This window comes from Grus americana, chromosome 1, assembly GCF_028858705.1.
Source record: "Grus americana isolate bGruAme1 chromosome 1, bGruAme1.mat, whole genome shotgun sequence".
Lineage (NCBI taxonomy): Eukaryota > Metazoa > Chordata > Aves > Gruiformes > Gruidae > Grus > Grus americana.
The window spans coordinates 26219767-26235848 of record NC_072852.1 but is presented as its reverse complement, the minus strand read 5'-3'; the positions used below and the strand labels follow the sequence as shown (position 1 = coordinate 26235848).

The 16082-nt window shown below is 40.4% G+C and overlaps 1 protein-coding gene across 4 annotated transcripts in view; it reads right to left on the bottom strand.

The window, feature by feature from the left end:
* Nucleotides 1-16082, bottom strand: part of TSPAN12 (tetraspanin 12) — a 47255-nt gene that overhangs the window by 19844 nt on the left and 11329 nt on the right. For all 4 annotated transcript variants that reach the window (XM_054813370.1, XM_054813368.1, XM_054813371.1 and 1 more), the window contains 2 exons: nt 12694-12776; nt 11910-12045 (listed from right to left, as the gene is read on the bottom strand). In XM_054813370.1, coding sequence (XP_054669345.1) covers nt 11910-12045; nt 12694-12776 — 219 coding nt within the window. The remainder of the gene's footprint in view (nt 1-11909; nt 12046-12693; nt 12777-16082) is intronic.

Below are 16082 nucleotides of genomic sequence, written 5' to 3'. Positions count from 1 at the left end.
TCTCCCTAGTCAGACTGTGCAAAGTCATCAGAAATTTGAAGTGGTGCCTTCATCCTGTTACTAACCCAGCAGTGAGTTTCCCTGAGGGATTTCCTCCAGTAAGGTTGTGAAAAAGCCAAAACATTGTTTCCTTGAGGGAAGCTGAGTAACTGAAATGCTGGTAGAAAACAGCCATTTGAGAGTAGCAAAGCAATGTAAAAATATTTGCCAATAATAAAAAATAAAATAATAATTGTAGTAGACATTTACTGCTCCTCACTAAGTCATGGACGCATATGTGGCCAAGATTCTGAACTTCAGCATCCCTGCAGTGTCAAATGGATGTAGTCAATTAGCAGGAGCTGGTCCTCTTGCAACTTCCTCCTTAAGCTTGCTAATCAACACTGGCCTCAGGGGAGGAAGGCAGGCAGCAGCTCAGTAAAGCAGCAGCTTTCCAACAGGAGCATCTCCTCTAATACCTGGAGCCTTGCAGAAGCACCTGGAGTTTTTCCGCAGCAATGGATGGGTATGTGTGCGTGGCTTCCCAGTGCACAGAGCTGCAGTACTGGCAGCCTGTGGAGGCTTAAACAACTGTATTTTTCCAGCACATCAGTCCTGAGAAAGAGGTAAAGGAACTACGAACTCTGGAGTTCAGGAGAATCCCATTCCCCTTCTTTTCTTGTGCAAGAGAGTAAATAGGAAAGAAGCAGGAACAGAAACAAAGTCCTTACTATGAAAACCACTTTCAAAGAGATGTGGAAACGACAGGGGGATGAAGGGCCAAGGAAAGAGATAAAGCATATTCCCTAAGCAGTCACCAGACCCTGTTCTGCTGGAATACTCTTCACATGGCAGAGGTTTAAGAGACCACACCACATCCTCATCCTGCCCTGAAACCTCTGATGCAGAGACTACACACATCAACAGCATGGAAACCTGCTTACTCATAGCCAGTGAAGAGACACTATGAGATCATACTCAGCTACTACAAGTAATAACCACCTCCAGAGAGGTCTTGCTCTTGTTAAAGTCAGACAACCGTAGTCCACTTCTACAAGGAATTAATATATAAGACAAAAAGGGCGGTGGGATAATGGAACATATGGAATGGAAATCCAATGATGATGAAATTCAATCACAGAAGGCAGATAACCATCAAGTAAACAGTCAAGGACAGAAAAAAAGAAGCAAAAAAATGGGGACTAGCATTGAAGTAATAGGTTTTGTGCTAATTCAGATGGCTATTTTCAGATAGCTACCTGCATACAGGCTATCAGAACCTGATAAAGCACTAAAAAGGTACATGGTGTTTTCCCATTTGCATAAAAAAAAAATCAAAATAATTTAAAACTATTTTTAGAAAGATCTGTACGGACTGTCTAAATAGGATCAGAACTTTTAGCCTGAATAAAATTCCTGCACACAGCAGTGGCATCCTGTAAGAGGATACAAGCTCCATATATACCAGTGTCCACATATGGAACATATATGCGCTGGCATATGGCCAGAAGATCTTCATATCTATCTAAGGCTAACAACTGAACTACAAAATCAATTCATCCTAATTAAATTATGACAGGTTTTTTGCTATTCTATTTGCTCTACCCAACTAACTGAATGACCACCACCACAAAATACGTTATAGGAACACATTTCTTTCTTGATCATCTCAACCATTTAGATACAAATACAAATAAAAACAGCAAACGCAAGCACAAAATCATAATTACTGAATCTAAGATACTTTGCATTTGTTTAAAAGGTCTTTGTTCCAACAATTCCCATTCAGTTCAGCGAGTAACGGTGAACGGCACACACATGAAATGCCTCTCAACATAAAATCTCTCCCTCGTGGCTTTCTATCCTGCGAAGTATAGGATTTTTTGTTGCAATTGTGGGCAACTGCAGGGAACAATATAAAGCGTGAAGCACAACATTTTATGGGTTTTGCAGAGATGTAATACAAAACTCTTACTGTAGTTCTAGAGATTTTTTTGTCTTGAATATGCCACACAATTCTGCAATTAATCACTTAATATAATTTGTCTATGCATTTCAGGCAACAGGTGAAAAGAACTGGTGAAAAATAACCTTCTATTTTTGTTATTAACATGGCAACAGGACGACGGAAAAGCTGGGACTTCAGAAAACACAGTAAATGGAAGGAGTTTGTAAAAATTTTGCTCCTCCTCCTATGCCAGTCCCCATTTTAAATGCCCTTCTCTGAAGTATTTCCAAGGACATAGAATTTTTCAGAGGTTTTTTGACAGTGGAAATATTAAATTATAATTACATTTAGCAAAGGAAAACTAGCGTTAAACTCTAGTGTCCTGCAGTAGTCTCTTTCACATTGCCTTGGCTATTGCACTGAATACCCAATGTCCTATCAGCCACAATAATCCTACTGGCAGAGACACAAAAACCGCTTGACTGTCCTCTGAGGATGTCCTTCCAAACTCTAGAGTAAGCATTATGCCAGAAATGGAGCTAAAAGCAGAAGCCCTCATGGAAATTTGAGGACTTAGGGTACTTAGTGACCGAGTCCCTCTGGTGCCAAGCAGCCCAGGCAGATAAGGGTAGCCATACTACAAAGCCGTGCATACCCAACTATGTTCCTGAAGTGGTACCACATGGGGCATTTTGCTCTGTCACAGCTGGGTTTGGTAATTTTTTGCCAATGACCTATAGAATCATAAAATCATTTAGGTTGGAAAAGACCTTTAAGACCTTTTAAGTCTAACCATTAACCTAGCACTGCCAAGTCCACCACTAAACACCTCCAGGGATGGTGACTCAACCAGTTCCCTGGACGTTTGGAATGCCTCATCAGCATTCAGCTACTATAACTATCAAATCAGTGGGCTGTTAGCCCACACACGAGGACAATCAAAGACCTGGGCACATCCTCAGTCTTGCTCTCTTGATCCTGCTCGTACCAAACGTGGTATGATCATTTTGTTTGCAGTTTGGAAGTGTGATTTGGAAGCAAGAGTCTAAGCAACTTGCAAAAACATGAACTGAGACAGGGTTCTGCAGCAACCCAAATTTCACCAGAACTAGAAAGGCACAAGAGTGGCTTAATTCATCTTTTTCCTCCCTTAAACCTTTTGGTTTGCATGCTGCATGATGCTCCTGTTACTGGGCTTAGGACCCTATTTCATCTGTTCTGACAGCTTCCTAGTTAACTACTGTCATCCTAGAAAACCTGAGGAGACTTCAGAGTCTACTAAATTCATCCCTACAGAACAAATATATCCTATCAGACAACATACTCAAAATACTGGTGGCCTCTTAAGCTCACTTCCAGACAGCGAGAAAGCAAGAGAGCATTCTGTATAGAACAGCAAATGGCAATGGCAGGCATGGGCTAAGGACTGGAGTCAGAAGTTGCAACATGGTGAAGTGAGAGCATAAAGGGGTGTTGCAGCTTTTGGAGAATCTGGTCTGCAAGGAATCCTTCCATTTTTGAGCAAACGTGCTTTTCTTTGAAGGATCAGTGTACTTATTAATGAATCATCATTCACGTGCTCTGTATTTCATTTAATAAACAACTTTTTTCAAGCTTTACCACTCTCCTCCTAAGTGTTTTTCTTTTCTCCCAGAAGACATAAACCCACTTTTTTTTTCTGGTTCCCCAGACTCAAAAAAACCCAAAACCCTCATGTCAGAGCAAGTGAAGAGTAGCTGATCAGCAAGTCCAGCCTCCTCAGACTTGCTGTCTGGTGCTCACACCACCTTCTTGGGCAACATGGTCCATATGGCAAGAGAGGCAAGGAGCGCTCTGGGAGGGAAGGGCAGGGGCTGATGGAGATTCCAAGGGTAAGGCAGCTGCAGAATGAAACCTTACGGGAATCTCTAAAAGATCGGACTATATGGTATGTAAAACAGATGCCAGAAGATTTTAAGAGGGTTGTGCATAGCATTTCCCAATGGCTAACAGCCTGAGAGTGTCAGGCTTGTTCTTCTGAGACACAAGCCATCCAGACATCTGTCTGCACCCTGAGAAACATCAGATGACCACCACCGCTGGATCACCAATGGGAACCAGACTCTTTCTGTGCAAAACCTAATAAAAAGTCCTTCCTCCCTCCGTAAGTTACAAGCTATGGGTCCCTTTATTTTTGTTACAGTTTAAAAACTAATGAGGTTATTTTAATGATTAATCCAGCTATACTTTTCAAAAATGTAGCAACACTCATTAAATGGAGTCAGACTAGCTGCACGGAAAACTGAAATCCTCTGTTTATCCACTCCAGCAGCGCAAACTTTCCCCTGCCCCCCCTTCCTCCCTCCCCAACTCCCTCAGCCCTGCCCTGAAGGGATTAACAGTTCATTTGTCATTCTGATTTAAAATTTGGTTTACTTGCTTGACAACACAGAAATTTGTGAGAGACGCAGTCACAAGTCAACAAGGAAATGGGCTGAAACCACCAACTTACAACGTTAGCTACTGAATGCCATCCAGTTCTTCAAAATCAATACATTCCATAGCAAAATGATCAAATATCTCTATTATTTTAGATTTGGTTTCTGAGATCACAGAATTTTATCAGAATGTCTTAAAGCCTGTGACCTTTGCAAAGCCCAAGTTTTATTATAAATAGTTACCACTTTTTCAAAACCTTTATAACTAATTTTCTGAATTAAAACAGAAAGATTTTTGATGGCAATGAACATTTTAATTTTCTAAGGTATGTGTCCAAGTTCTTTTGATTGACTCCTTTGCTTTTTTAAAAACTAAACAGAATTATTTATGAATAGTTAGAACTTTGTTCACAGCCTTGATTCTTCTGTGAGATATTAATGATCTAGTTTAAATTTTTACTTTAACGGTTAATTCTTGCTTATATAAGGAAACAAGTATTACTTTGGAAATGAGCAAATGCACACTTCAGACAATTATTAGGATTTATTTGCCCAAGGCTCAATTACCTCAAGTCAATGAACTCTAAGGAATAAGGGTCATTGCAAGGTCAGAGTAAATTACTGAACAGGACATAGGTAAAGATAGACATTAGACCATAATTTTCTCATAGCTTACAATATTCCCTTCCCCCTTCTTCTCTCCCCTTATTTTATAGGATTTATATTAAAAACTAAAGTTTGCTGTTCCACAAAGATTTTAAAAACACAGGTCCCTTCATATCTCTACCCCCTCTTTATTTTCTACCAAGGAAATTAAACACCACAGAAATGCTTCTTTAGTCAAGAAAATCCTTTTTCCTTGTAAAATAGACCAATTCAGTGCTGATACAATAACTGTCTCAGCATGCCTCCAAACACCTCAAACATTCACCATTTTGAGTGAAGAAGTGCTCTTAGATATAAACCCCACATTACAGCCCCTGTGCACACAGCAGTGTCTCTGTGCTTAATTAGTCAAAAGAACAAGATGAGGCAAGAAAGAGATTAATTTGCCTGACAAGACATCCACTTCATACTCAGTTTGTGGCAACAGGAATGCAGTTGAACCACAGCACCAAGGCATGCCCCACCGGTGGGGCTGGGCTGTGTTTCAGACAAGACATGGAGGTTTGGCTGGGCTTTGTGGATCTGTTTACTCACTTACTCCTTCCTTGCTCTCAGGGACTCTCCCATTCCCTATTAACTTTCAGCAGAGGGGAAAAAAACTGGGCAAACAAGCAATGAGAAAAGAGGAGCTGGGAAGGACAAGGGGAAAAAAAGCACTATGGCAGCTAGACCACATATCATCTCAGCAGCTGCCCATCTTTTTCAGTCAAAATGCAGCACCCTTAATTCCCGTCCTAGTATCACTCCCAGCTCTCTAGCCTCAACCCCAGTCCCTTGAATCTACTGTCATATCAGTCCCTGTCTTTTCAATAGCTTCCTAGTACCCACTTCCATCATTGCACTTCACCAACCTTTCTATTACTATATTCCCTCCTCTGTTCACCAGGGAGTATCACTCCAAAGCCCTTTTCAGCTCTGGTGACATTTCAGTCTCTTCTACTGCCCTAGGCATCAATGACTTTCCAGAACTTGGAGGGAGGAAGCAACTTTCACACGGGGAAAGGGGAAAACAGGAACAAGGAAAATAAATGGAACAAGGCTTGCTCCAAAAGTTTTGGGTCATGAGGCCAGACACGGTGACACCTAGTAAAACCACTACTCAGGACGTACATCCCCAAGAACAGGCAGAGTAGTCACCCTCATCAGGTGAGCCTAAAAGTATAGCACGCAGTGAAAAGCGCATCACAGAAGTCCAGGCAGCATGTTTCATGCTTAAAACATACTGGAACCATAAAATGACTACTGTCAACAGATATTTACCTTTAAACTTAGCACTGTACCTTTTTCCAAAAGGATAAGCAAGCAGCTCTTGACTATTGCAGAAGTACGAAAAAAAATAATCCCAACATTTTAACTGACAGCATCATAACCACGCTGTCCAACCTTGCTGTTGTAAGTCAAAGGCATTTCCCGGAATAATTTCCCTCAAGCGGCTGGACAGTTCTTGTTACTTTGAGTCACTGGATAACTGCGCCAAGTAGTACCTGTATAGCTGTGCATTCAAGGCAGCTGTAAGTGCTGGGGCGAAAGGAAGCAGATCATCACTGTGAGCACAGCAAACATGTGGATTTAAGCCAAGCGTTCACAAGAAGACCTGGACACTCCCACCAGCTCAACTCCTGTCTAGCTCCTCCAAACCTACTCTCTTCCCTCCACGCTGCTCAAATACGCAGCTGCTCTTGCCTGCTGTTTGTTCAGCAGGCAGCACCCTTCATCTCCAAATGCCTCCCAATAGCCCATAACGCTAGGCAACTGGTATCTCTCATCTGTAAGCTCCCTCTCCTAGTTAAGAAAAAGGCACCGTTTCAAAGCACTTGCCTTTGCAAAGGTCTTTCAAGTACATACACAGCGCTGTACATTTACGTTGGAGAAGACAAGGTCAACAGAATTCACCTCATGCTTAGAGAGGCACACAGAGAGGTTGGCACAGGACCCCAGGACCAACATAATCTGCTCCACCACGCTGGGAGCCCTGCACAGTTCACCTGCTCCTGCAAAGCCCAGCTTTGCTCTGTTGTGACACTGTGGCATCACCAATCTCAAAATGTAACAATCCTGATGTGAACAGGAAAGAAACTTACCCTCTTATCCCATTTCAAGGCAAAAAGATGTCTAATCATGATTAATACAGGCATCTCCTCAAGTAGTTCACCTCTGAATTGAAAGTTAGAAATACGGGGGGGGAAAAAAGCAAAAAAAGGCTCTGTATTTTCTTGACAAAGCTGCTCTTATCTGAAACTATGGGGGTATAATAAAAACTGGTGAACTTTAAGTGTATTTTCTCTTACAAGTGGAATGTCAAACAAGCAGCATTTCAAAATGCAAGTTAAATGTCCAGCCCCTTCCTTACTCACTGACTATCTCAATTTGAGTTTTAGCACAGTACTGGCTTCTCAAACTTGTACTGCAGTACTGTAAACCCACCTAAACCCGTCGTTCAACAAGGCAGGCCAACTTGTCTTGTGAATCTCTGTTTTCCTCCTGCTCACACCACATTTGTAAATGAGTTGCTGATAAAAGGCACGAAATATGAAAATTAACTCAGTCTCTGTTCTAATTCTAAACTGCACAGGTTTACACCAAGTATGTTTGTCAGTTATTTTTTCCCTTTCAATGCTTGGTAGTAAAATAATGAAGAAATACTTCTGGTTGGTAAATAACAAGTCTAGTGCCAAATGGTAGTACAAGCTATTGGAACAGCTGTAACTATGGTAAGAGTCCACATGGGTCAAAACAAATATCCTTTATTATTACAGAACAAATAAACTATATTACATATTATTGCAGAAATACATGCTGCCACAAAAAAAAAAAAGACAAAAAAATTAATCATCACTAAACTCTCATACTAATTTGTGCACAAGTACTGCAGAACAGTTGGTGCTGCGGTACTGTAGAGCAGCTAACATTTCACACAGAGTAAGAGTCCCTTCTAGGAAGACATTAGCAGTTATTGGTATCTTGCAACATAGCAGATGTCCAAATTTAATCATCGCTATCACCTCTGCATCCACATGGACTGAAATGGGTGTATGGGTACAGAAGAATCTGCCCCAGGTGATGATACAGTCCCTGGTTCCCTGTCATTCTTCAGATGGTCTTTACAGAAACCACGTCAGCAGCACTGCATTTAGCTGGCTGAGAGGTACCGACATGACACAGCCACGGTCACCTGAGGTTTGTCACGTCTCCAGTTTACCTTTTCTACCAAACCATAGTTTTATTTCATTTTTATCTCTTTATGAAATATTTATCTGCTTTTAAAGAAAAGATCAGTTTAGTTTAATGATGGTCTGTCTGGTTCTGTTTCAACTCAATTAATAGACAATTTAACCTGCCAAGTTCAAATTTATAACCAGGTTCTGCCATAACTGAAGTAACAAGCTGTTTGACCACACATCAACAGGCTCTAACAACGTTTAGCTCTGAGGAATACTTATTTCTCTGCCAACTTTATGATAAAAATCAGTAAAAGGATTTGCCCTATTGACCATTAAATATTTCTAACAGTTTTTTCCTTTGTGAAAACATATGCAGACAAATTTGAATCCTGTGCTGTTTGAAGGTTGTAATTACAGAAAACTCATAGTTATAAATGCCAAAATTTGCAATGAAAACTCCAGCCAGGAAAGTATTTTCCAATGGGATTTTCATGCAGCTCTTCTTGTCAAGAAAGAGAGTTTACTCTTGTTGTCTCAATAAAAGAAGAGCTTAAGAAAATTCACACCCCTCTTAAGGTTATTATTTGTAAAGAATATATCCATGTGTGGGGTTCTATTTTGGGGTTTTTTTGGTTTTGGGGTTTTTTTTCCTGGTTAGGCTATGTGCACAACAGACTTTAAAAACAATCCAAAATGGACAGAGCCTCACAAGAGGCAAAGGATGTTTCTGGATTTGAAAAAAATAATTTAAAGAATCTTGTTTGAAAAACTGGAACAAGCACCATAAAACCTGGACTCTAGATTCTCATCCTTGGACTTTTTATACATTCAAGTCAGTGACCTGGAGGAGTCCAGATGTTCCAGTTTAGGCTGGCATCACAGCCACTTCTACATGAGGACATTGGTCACTCACAACACACAACAAAACTGTATTACAGACACTTAAGGTACACATGGGCTCTTTGTACCAACTAGCCTTCAGGACTATGTATTCCTGAAGCAATTAAAATTAAATGATCATACCTTCAAAATGCTGGTTCTACAAATAATCTCGAGCATGCACCACAGAAGACTGAGGTGTTATATTTTCTTACTATTAAGCTGAGTAAACATTTTTTCAATTTATATTTATGCCCCATGTGAAGCTGGGAAGGTTTCAAGCATTTAATTGCAAGATAAAATTTCAAAAGCAAATTAAAATAATTATGTATTCGGATGTATTAAAAATATCTAACACCATAATATAGATATTTTATGGTCCTTATGCTTTATTAGATTTTCAAAAAATCCAATTCAATTAACAACATTAGCACTAGCGATTAGCATGCTGCCAGGAATGTCAAGATTTGTATCCAAATATCTCTGCATGCCATCATTAAGGCTGTTCATGTACTTCAAAAAGAAGATTAAAAGCATGATTGAAGAGGTTGTTAATGTTTTACATGAAGGTTCTTTTCTTTTAGTTCATCTGGTTGTACAAAAGCTCATTTTGTTGATCCATCACTTTTCTGATTAGTCTGATGAATGAAGCATTGACTTACGTCTGCATACTTCTGTGGTATAACATGATTGCATTCATTTAACAATTAATCAAAGACAATGACATACTTAGGAAGATAACATTTAGTTTTGCTTATCAGTTTGTTTAGCAAGAGCAAATTCTCAGGCTCCTGAAAATGAAATACTATGACTTAAAATGACAGAAATATCTTGGTTTGGTTTAGTATAATTTGACTGCCTAAACATACTTTCAATAATTTATTTCCAGATGGCATTAGAAGCTATAAATGATTTCTTCTTTTCACTGACAGTTAAAATAAACTGAAGGCCAAAACCAGTTTTAGCTTCATTTTCTTTTGGATTAATTACGATTTTTTTCAAGGCTTATACCAGAAATGATAACTTTTTTTTTTTAAAGATACTATGTAGCATTGGTCTACATCATATAGCTACTTCTGCCTTTTAATTAATTTTAATTCACATTAAAAACTATCACTATACAATGAAAACCACTTTATGAAAATAAACCATATAACCTTACCATAAAAACTAAGGCTTAGTAAGTTTACCATCTTTCAATACTTTCACTATTCATGAAAGACAAAAATATGTACAAAGTCCTTTTAAAGCATGTAAGAAAGATTACTAGATAAGTAATTATATGGTATGAAATTACATTAATCCATTATTTTTATGCAGGTGCTCATAACTAAGTAAAATCTGTCTTAGAACTTGTTCCCATTGACATTGCAAGGTTAAGATCTAGAAATAAAAAATGCATGACTATTATATAACTATAAAATATTCAAATTTAAATGAGTTTTTCCTACCTATATAGCTTGGAAACAAAAATTTTCATATTGTATACTGGCTCAACAAATACCTAAAAGGAGAAACAGCATTTGCCCTTTTGTAACTGGAAACACTTCTGCTGCCGACCTTCAGTTGGAAATCTCAAATAAAGTTTATTCCAACCCTCTCAAATAAAACAGACATTTTAAAACAAAACCCCAGTACAGTTTCCTGACTGTTTTAGCTGTAGGTAGAATTATTTCCCATTAGATAAAAGTAAAGGTTGCATAGATCTCAGCCAACTTCTTTCTTTTTTTTTTGGTCATTTCGTGCAAAATTTGTGGGGTCCAGGTATCATGTACTTAAGCCCGCACAAATCCACAAGAAAAACGTGTGCAGTGAAAAAACAGCAGAAGCCCAACTCTACTTTTATAAGACTTCTGGATATTCTCAAGAGCTGAAGGACTTTACCTGTCCACTTTCTCCTACTGCAATTACAGTAGTCAAGTCTGATAAATCTCTTTCACATCCACTGCTCCCACTCTCTCGGGCCTACAGACTGCTTGGAATCCTGCTCATCTTCACATTAAAAGACAAAGCCACACTCTGCAGAGGGGACCAGCTAGACTTCTAAGAAGCATACAAGTACCTGCTGCTCCTTGACCTCAGTGTTGCCAATGGTCTACGTATTTTTAAACTCTAAACCTTTAAAATTTGTGCAAGTTTGATAGGGTTTTTGTTTTGGTTTTTTTTTTATTGTACTCAAACTCACTGACTTCCAGATGAAGAAAAAAGCATTTGGTTCCCTCGACAGTCGATGCCTGATCACAGTTAAATTGCACAGAGAGCCTTGTGCAGGAGAGACTATTGTTTTTCAGCTGCTGTTGGCTCAGTTATGTAGCCTCCAAAGGGAAAAGCTGGGTACTTGGAATTTATTTTTAAACTTGCTCAAATGCAACTGCAAAATTCCACATCTACATAAGAGAAGGCAAAGCTCCTGAACGCACTCAGAATTAACATTCATTAACTACAAATGCTGTTACTTTACACACACAATCAACTGTGGGGATAAAGCAAAGTCTAGGTTATTTAGCTACGGAGTCAAAAGGGTAGCATAAGGGTTTATTTCAGAGCACTCAGACTCACGTTCCTATAATTATTAGTACTTAAGAGTTTGAGTTATTTTTCCCTTCAGCAACTCCTCTACTAAATTAAGTGGATTTTTGCAAATGAGACACTGCTTGTCTTTCAGTCACAGCACAATGCAGTCTAGGCAATAAATTCTTTCCTACTGTGTGCTTTGCAATTACAATTCCTCACCGATATCATAACTCAACATGGTAATAAAAAATAATCAGTATTTATCTAGTGCCTGTGGATTAAAACTGTTCTTAACACTTTGAAGCAAAGCAGAAGTTAGCTGGTTTTAGAGGTTATGAAACATACCCAGACAAGGAGTAGCAGATTTCTTTTCACTGTTCCACAGTAGCCCAGCATTCCAACTATGATAAGGAAACAGCAGACTGCAATCATGACCGGGTGGACCACAGGAAAGTAAGTCAAAATGACAGCCTCCTCCACCCTAAAACCAATCAGAACCATAATCAAAAAAGCATAATCACACAAAAATGACACAGAAGTAAAATGTAATGTAGCCATTAAAATGAAAATGGTGGAATAGCAGATGTGCTATTTCCAGCACCTTACGAGTTTCACAGAAATCTCTGCTATGTGGTTTTAAAGTCAAATGCTGCATTCGTGTACCAGAAAGTAATGCATCATCAGAAATCTCTTTGGGGCAAAGGTGATCTTCCTGTCCTGCACTTGCACAGTATGCAGCACAATGAGGCTCTGTTCCGCCACTAGGGCTCATAAGCACTGCTGTAATAAAACTAACAGCATTCCTAAATCTCTGGACTGAATAAAGTATTCAAAAACCAAACAGTAATATAATATGGTTACATGTTGGCAAAGGGCCAAAAATTGATCCCTGTCAGAAGAGAAAGGCACAGGAATAAACCAAGATTGAATTCACATCTTTCCCCCTTCTGTAATTTGAACTGATACCAGAAATGGTTGCAAAAATACACCTTTCAACAAAACAATAATTAGTTCAACTGAAGGCTTCTTAATTCTAGAAATCCTAATTAGGAAACTTGCCATACTGAATGAACAACATATATGGCAATCAATCACCCACACAGATTAACAGGTTTCAGGAAAACTTTACCTTGTTTCTGCAGTTAAAGTGAGAACATTATTCAGGTAGTCTCTCATCCAAGCAGAAACACCTAATATGCTGATGGACATCAACTAAAAAGAAAAGATGAAGTTATTTATCATGCATTTAAAAAATTTTCAAGACCATTCATAATTTAAATAGAGGATCAATCATCAGTAACATCTTTCATGCATTCATTTATCCAAACAGCATACTATCCCCAAAACTGTACTTCTATATGCTTGGAGTTGGTTTGTTGTCCAAGTATTTAAGGATCCATTTTATTCCATAGTAGATTATTAATGGCTAGAATACCTTCTCTGCCACCCAGGGGAGTGATGCCAGTGCTGGCTCAAGTCCCACCACTGCACAAGGTACCAGAGAAACAACCGGGAGTGTTTATGCTGCTAAAATCAGTGACCCTTTCAGGGCTCACAAGTGATATCCACTAGTCTGTATGAAACCATGAAGTCATCTGCAGGTACACAGCCAGTGAAGAATAATCTGAAGACCCATACAGGAGACAATGGTACTGATACACTGACACATAGGAGAGGAGATTTATCTTGGGGTCAAATTTAGAAGACTCTGATTCTCTCGCTCATTCAGATAAAGTCACACCATGAACACTATGCCTCAGTTTCCTGAGCTGTAAAATGACAATAAAACTCACTGCACTTCAATTATAAACCCACAAATCATTACAGTGTTTGGGTACCTAACCTGCCAGGCACTTGAGAGGCATAAAGCCATTACACTTTCACCGGGACTGCTCCTAACCCCCTGAGACTAAACCCACCTAGAATTGCCATCACCTCAGCAGACCCGGATTTCCATCACCTGATGCCATCATGCACTCCAGCACACTTGGGATCTACCAGCAGAAGCTCTCGGCCTCTGATTTTCTTGAGAAGTCAAACCAGAATGACATGGTCAGAACATACCTGCCGCACCATGACAGCAACAGCTCTGCTGCTGCTGTAGCAGAGGTACCACTAGAGGACAAGGCACTCATCACGGCACTTGTCCGCGTACTTTGCACTGGGTAATACAATTACAGCAGCTAAGTCAGTATGCCCTTCTTCTGGAGGAGGGCTCACGTAACAGCAGCAGTCATCCCCACCTTCATGCGTGCTCTCTGGCCCCGACAGCACCACGTCTCCTCCTGCACACACAGGACAGACGGAGCACTGCTCCCAAACAGAAGGTGAGTGATGCAGCTATAAACTCCTTCAAGGAGAGGAGGGAACCACTAAGCTTTTCAACAAAATGGAGCAAAGTTAAGGTAACTAATGACACTGCTTACTTCTGAAACCATTTCAGGGAATTCAGCTGGTTTATGACACCCAGAGGAGAATTTAGGAATATCAATCTCACATGGGCATCTATGCCTGAACTGCAGCTCAGGGACTGAACCTGGCAGACTCAGGACTTCAGAAGCACCACTGTCTAGCTGAGGAAGGGAGACCTAAGCATGCTGGCTCTCCTGAATACTACTGTTTTCATGCATTGTATAGGTGCACGCCAGGAAACCTCAGCATTATACTAAAAACTTCTTAAATCAGCGAGAAGTGCTAATCTCCCCTGTTGTCTTCAACAGCTAGCTCCACATACACCCTCATATTTGCCTGAAGTTGTTATGAAGAGCAAGTTAACTGGTTCAAACCTAACACATAAGAAAAGTCACTCTGTGTCCTTAACCAGCTCCTTTGCCTGCAGCACACCCATGGCAGGTTACTTCTGCCTTTAAAATTTCACAAGAAGTCCCAGTGGCTACCCCATGGCTTCCTCCTGCTTTCCAAAACTGATGCATTAAGTACAGACACTGCCTTGGTTCTGGGTGGTGCCAGCGAGAGCCCTGGGTCCTCGGCATGCTGCGAGCGTAGTCCTGAGAGCTAGTGCGTGCTACAAGTATACGCACATTCTTTACGCTCTGTGGGATCTATTTTGGCTGGTGGAAAAGTAGGACTAAAGAGCCTTTTCTGTTTTATTATTTGCAGGAAGCTGCAGGAGCAAGGAAAAGAAGGTGACTAGAATCTCCTCAATAAACTCGACAACGGCGACCTCACAGAATGGTAGGGGTTGGAAGGGACCTCTGGAGATCTAGTCCAAAAGAAAGCATCAGGTAAATATACCACACAAATAACAAAAAACATGGTTCTAACACAGAAATAAAGAAAACTACAAGCAGACAGCCTGCCTTCTTATAGTCAAAAAGCAACAGAAACCATTTTTAACCCTCCCCTGCAAGGCCTGCTGATACACACAGACATAGTGTTAGCTCTGTTAGTGTTCCACTCTGTTTATAGTAAAATACTTAAGATAAATTTGGTTACTTTGCTCATAGCAGTGGTGATAAGGAGCGAGAAGTCCATCAAAACCACACTCCTCAGCAACTTCTAACAGGAGCCAGATGGTCCTACAGAAACTGTACCAGAAAAATGTTCACTTGCTAAATGATATTCTTCCTCCCATACCAGATTAGCGGACTGCCCAGTCCCCACTCTCCTTAGGAACTCACAGGCTGCACTCATTTTCTTTCAGCCCTCAGTGTGCAGCAATACATTCCTGTACAGCAACAAGAGACGTGGATTCCTTGGAAGAAGGCAGGAGATCACTTCTTCAGTGGAGGTAAGATCTGGCAGGCAAGAGAGTCATCAGAAGAATATTGGAGCCTGCAGGTTATTCAGAGACAACAGGGAGATCACAGAGCAAACAGCTAAAAAGCAGAGGGGACAAAGAACTTCCTAGAGACCAAAAGAAATGAGCAGCGTCCTGCCACTGAGAGAACCATTCACTTTGCTCGAAGAAAGGACTTGCCTACAAAGGCAAATCAGGAAGGAACGAAACTTTTATTTCCGCTCTGTCTGCCTAAGTTGAGTTTTATATGTATTTTTACCCACATAAAATCAGTGAGGGGAAAATCTAAGCAGATACATCTCCAAGCTGTGGCCAACAGATGGCCACATGACTTCTACAGAAGACTCTTAATGACCAGACAAATTCCTTGGGAGGCACCTTTGGCACCTTATTTTGAGGTCCAAAGTGAATTATTAGTCCGAATAACCTGAAAGTCAGAGTGCTGTGACACACTGGATTCACAGAATGGTGGGGGTTGGAAGGGACCTCTGGAGATCATCTAGTCCAACCCCCCTACTAGAGCAGGATCACCTACAGCAGGTTCCACAGGATCACATCCAGGCGGGTTTTGAATTTTCTCCAGAGAAGGACACTCCACAACCCCTCTGGGCAGCCTCTTCTAGTGCTCTGTCACCCTCAAACAAGTTTTTCCTCATGTTCATATGGAACTTCCTGTGTTCCAGTTTGTGCCCATTGCTCCTTGTCCTCTCACTAGGCACCACTGAAAAGAGTCTGGCCCCGTCCTGTTGACACTTGCC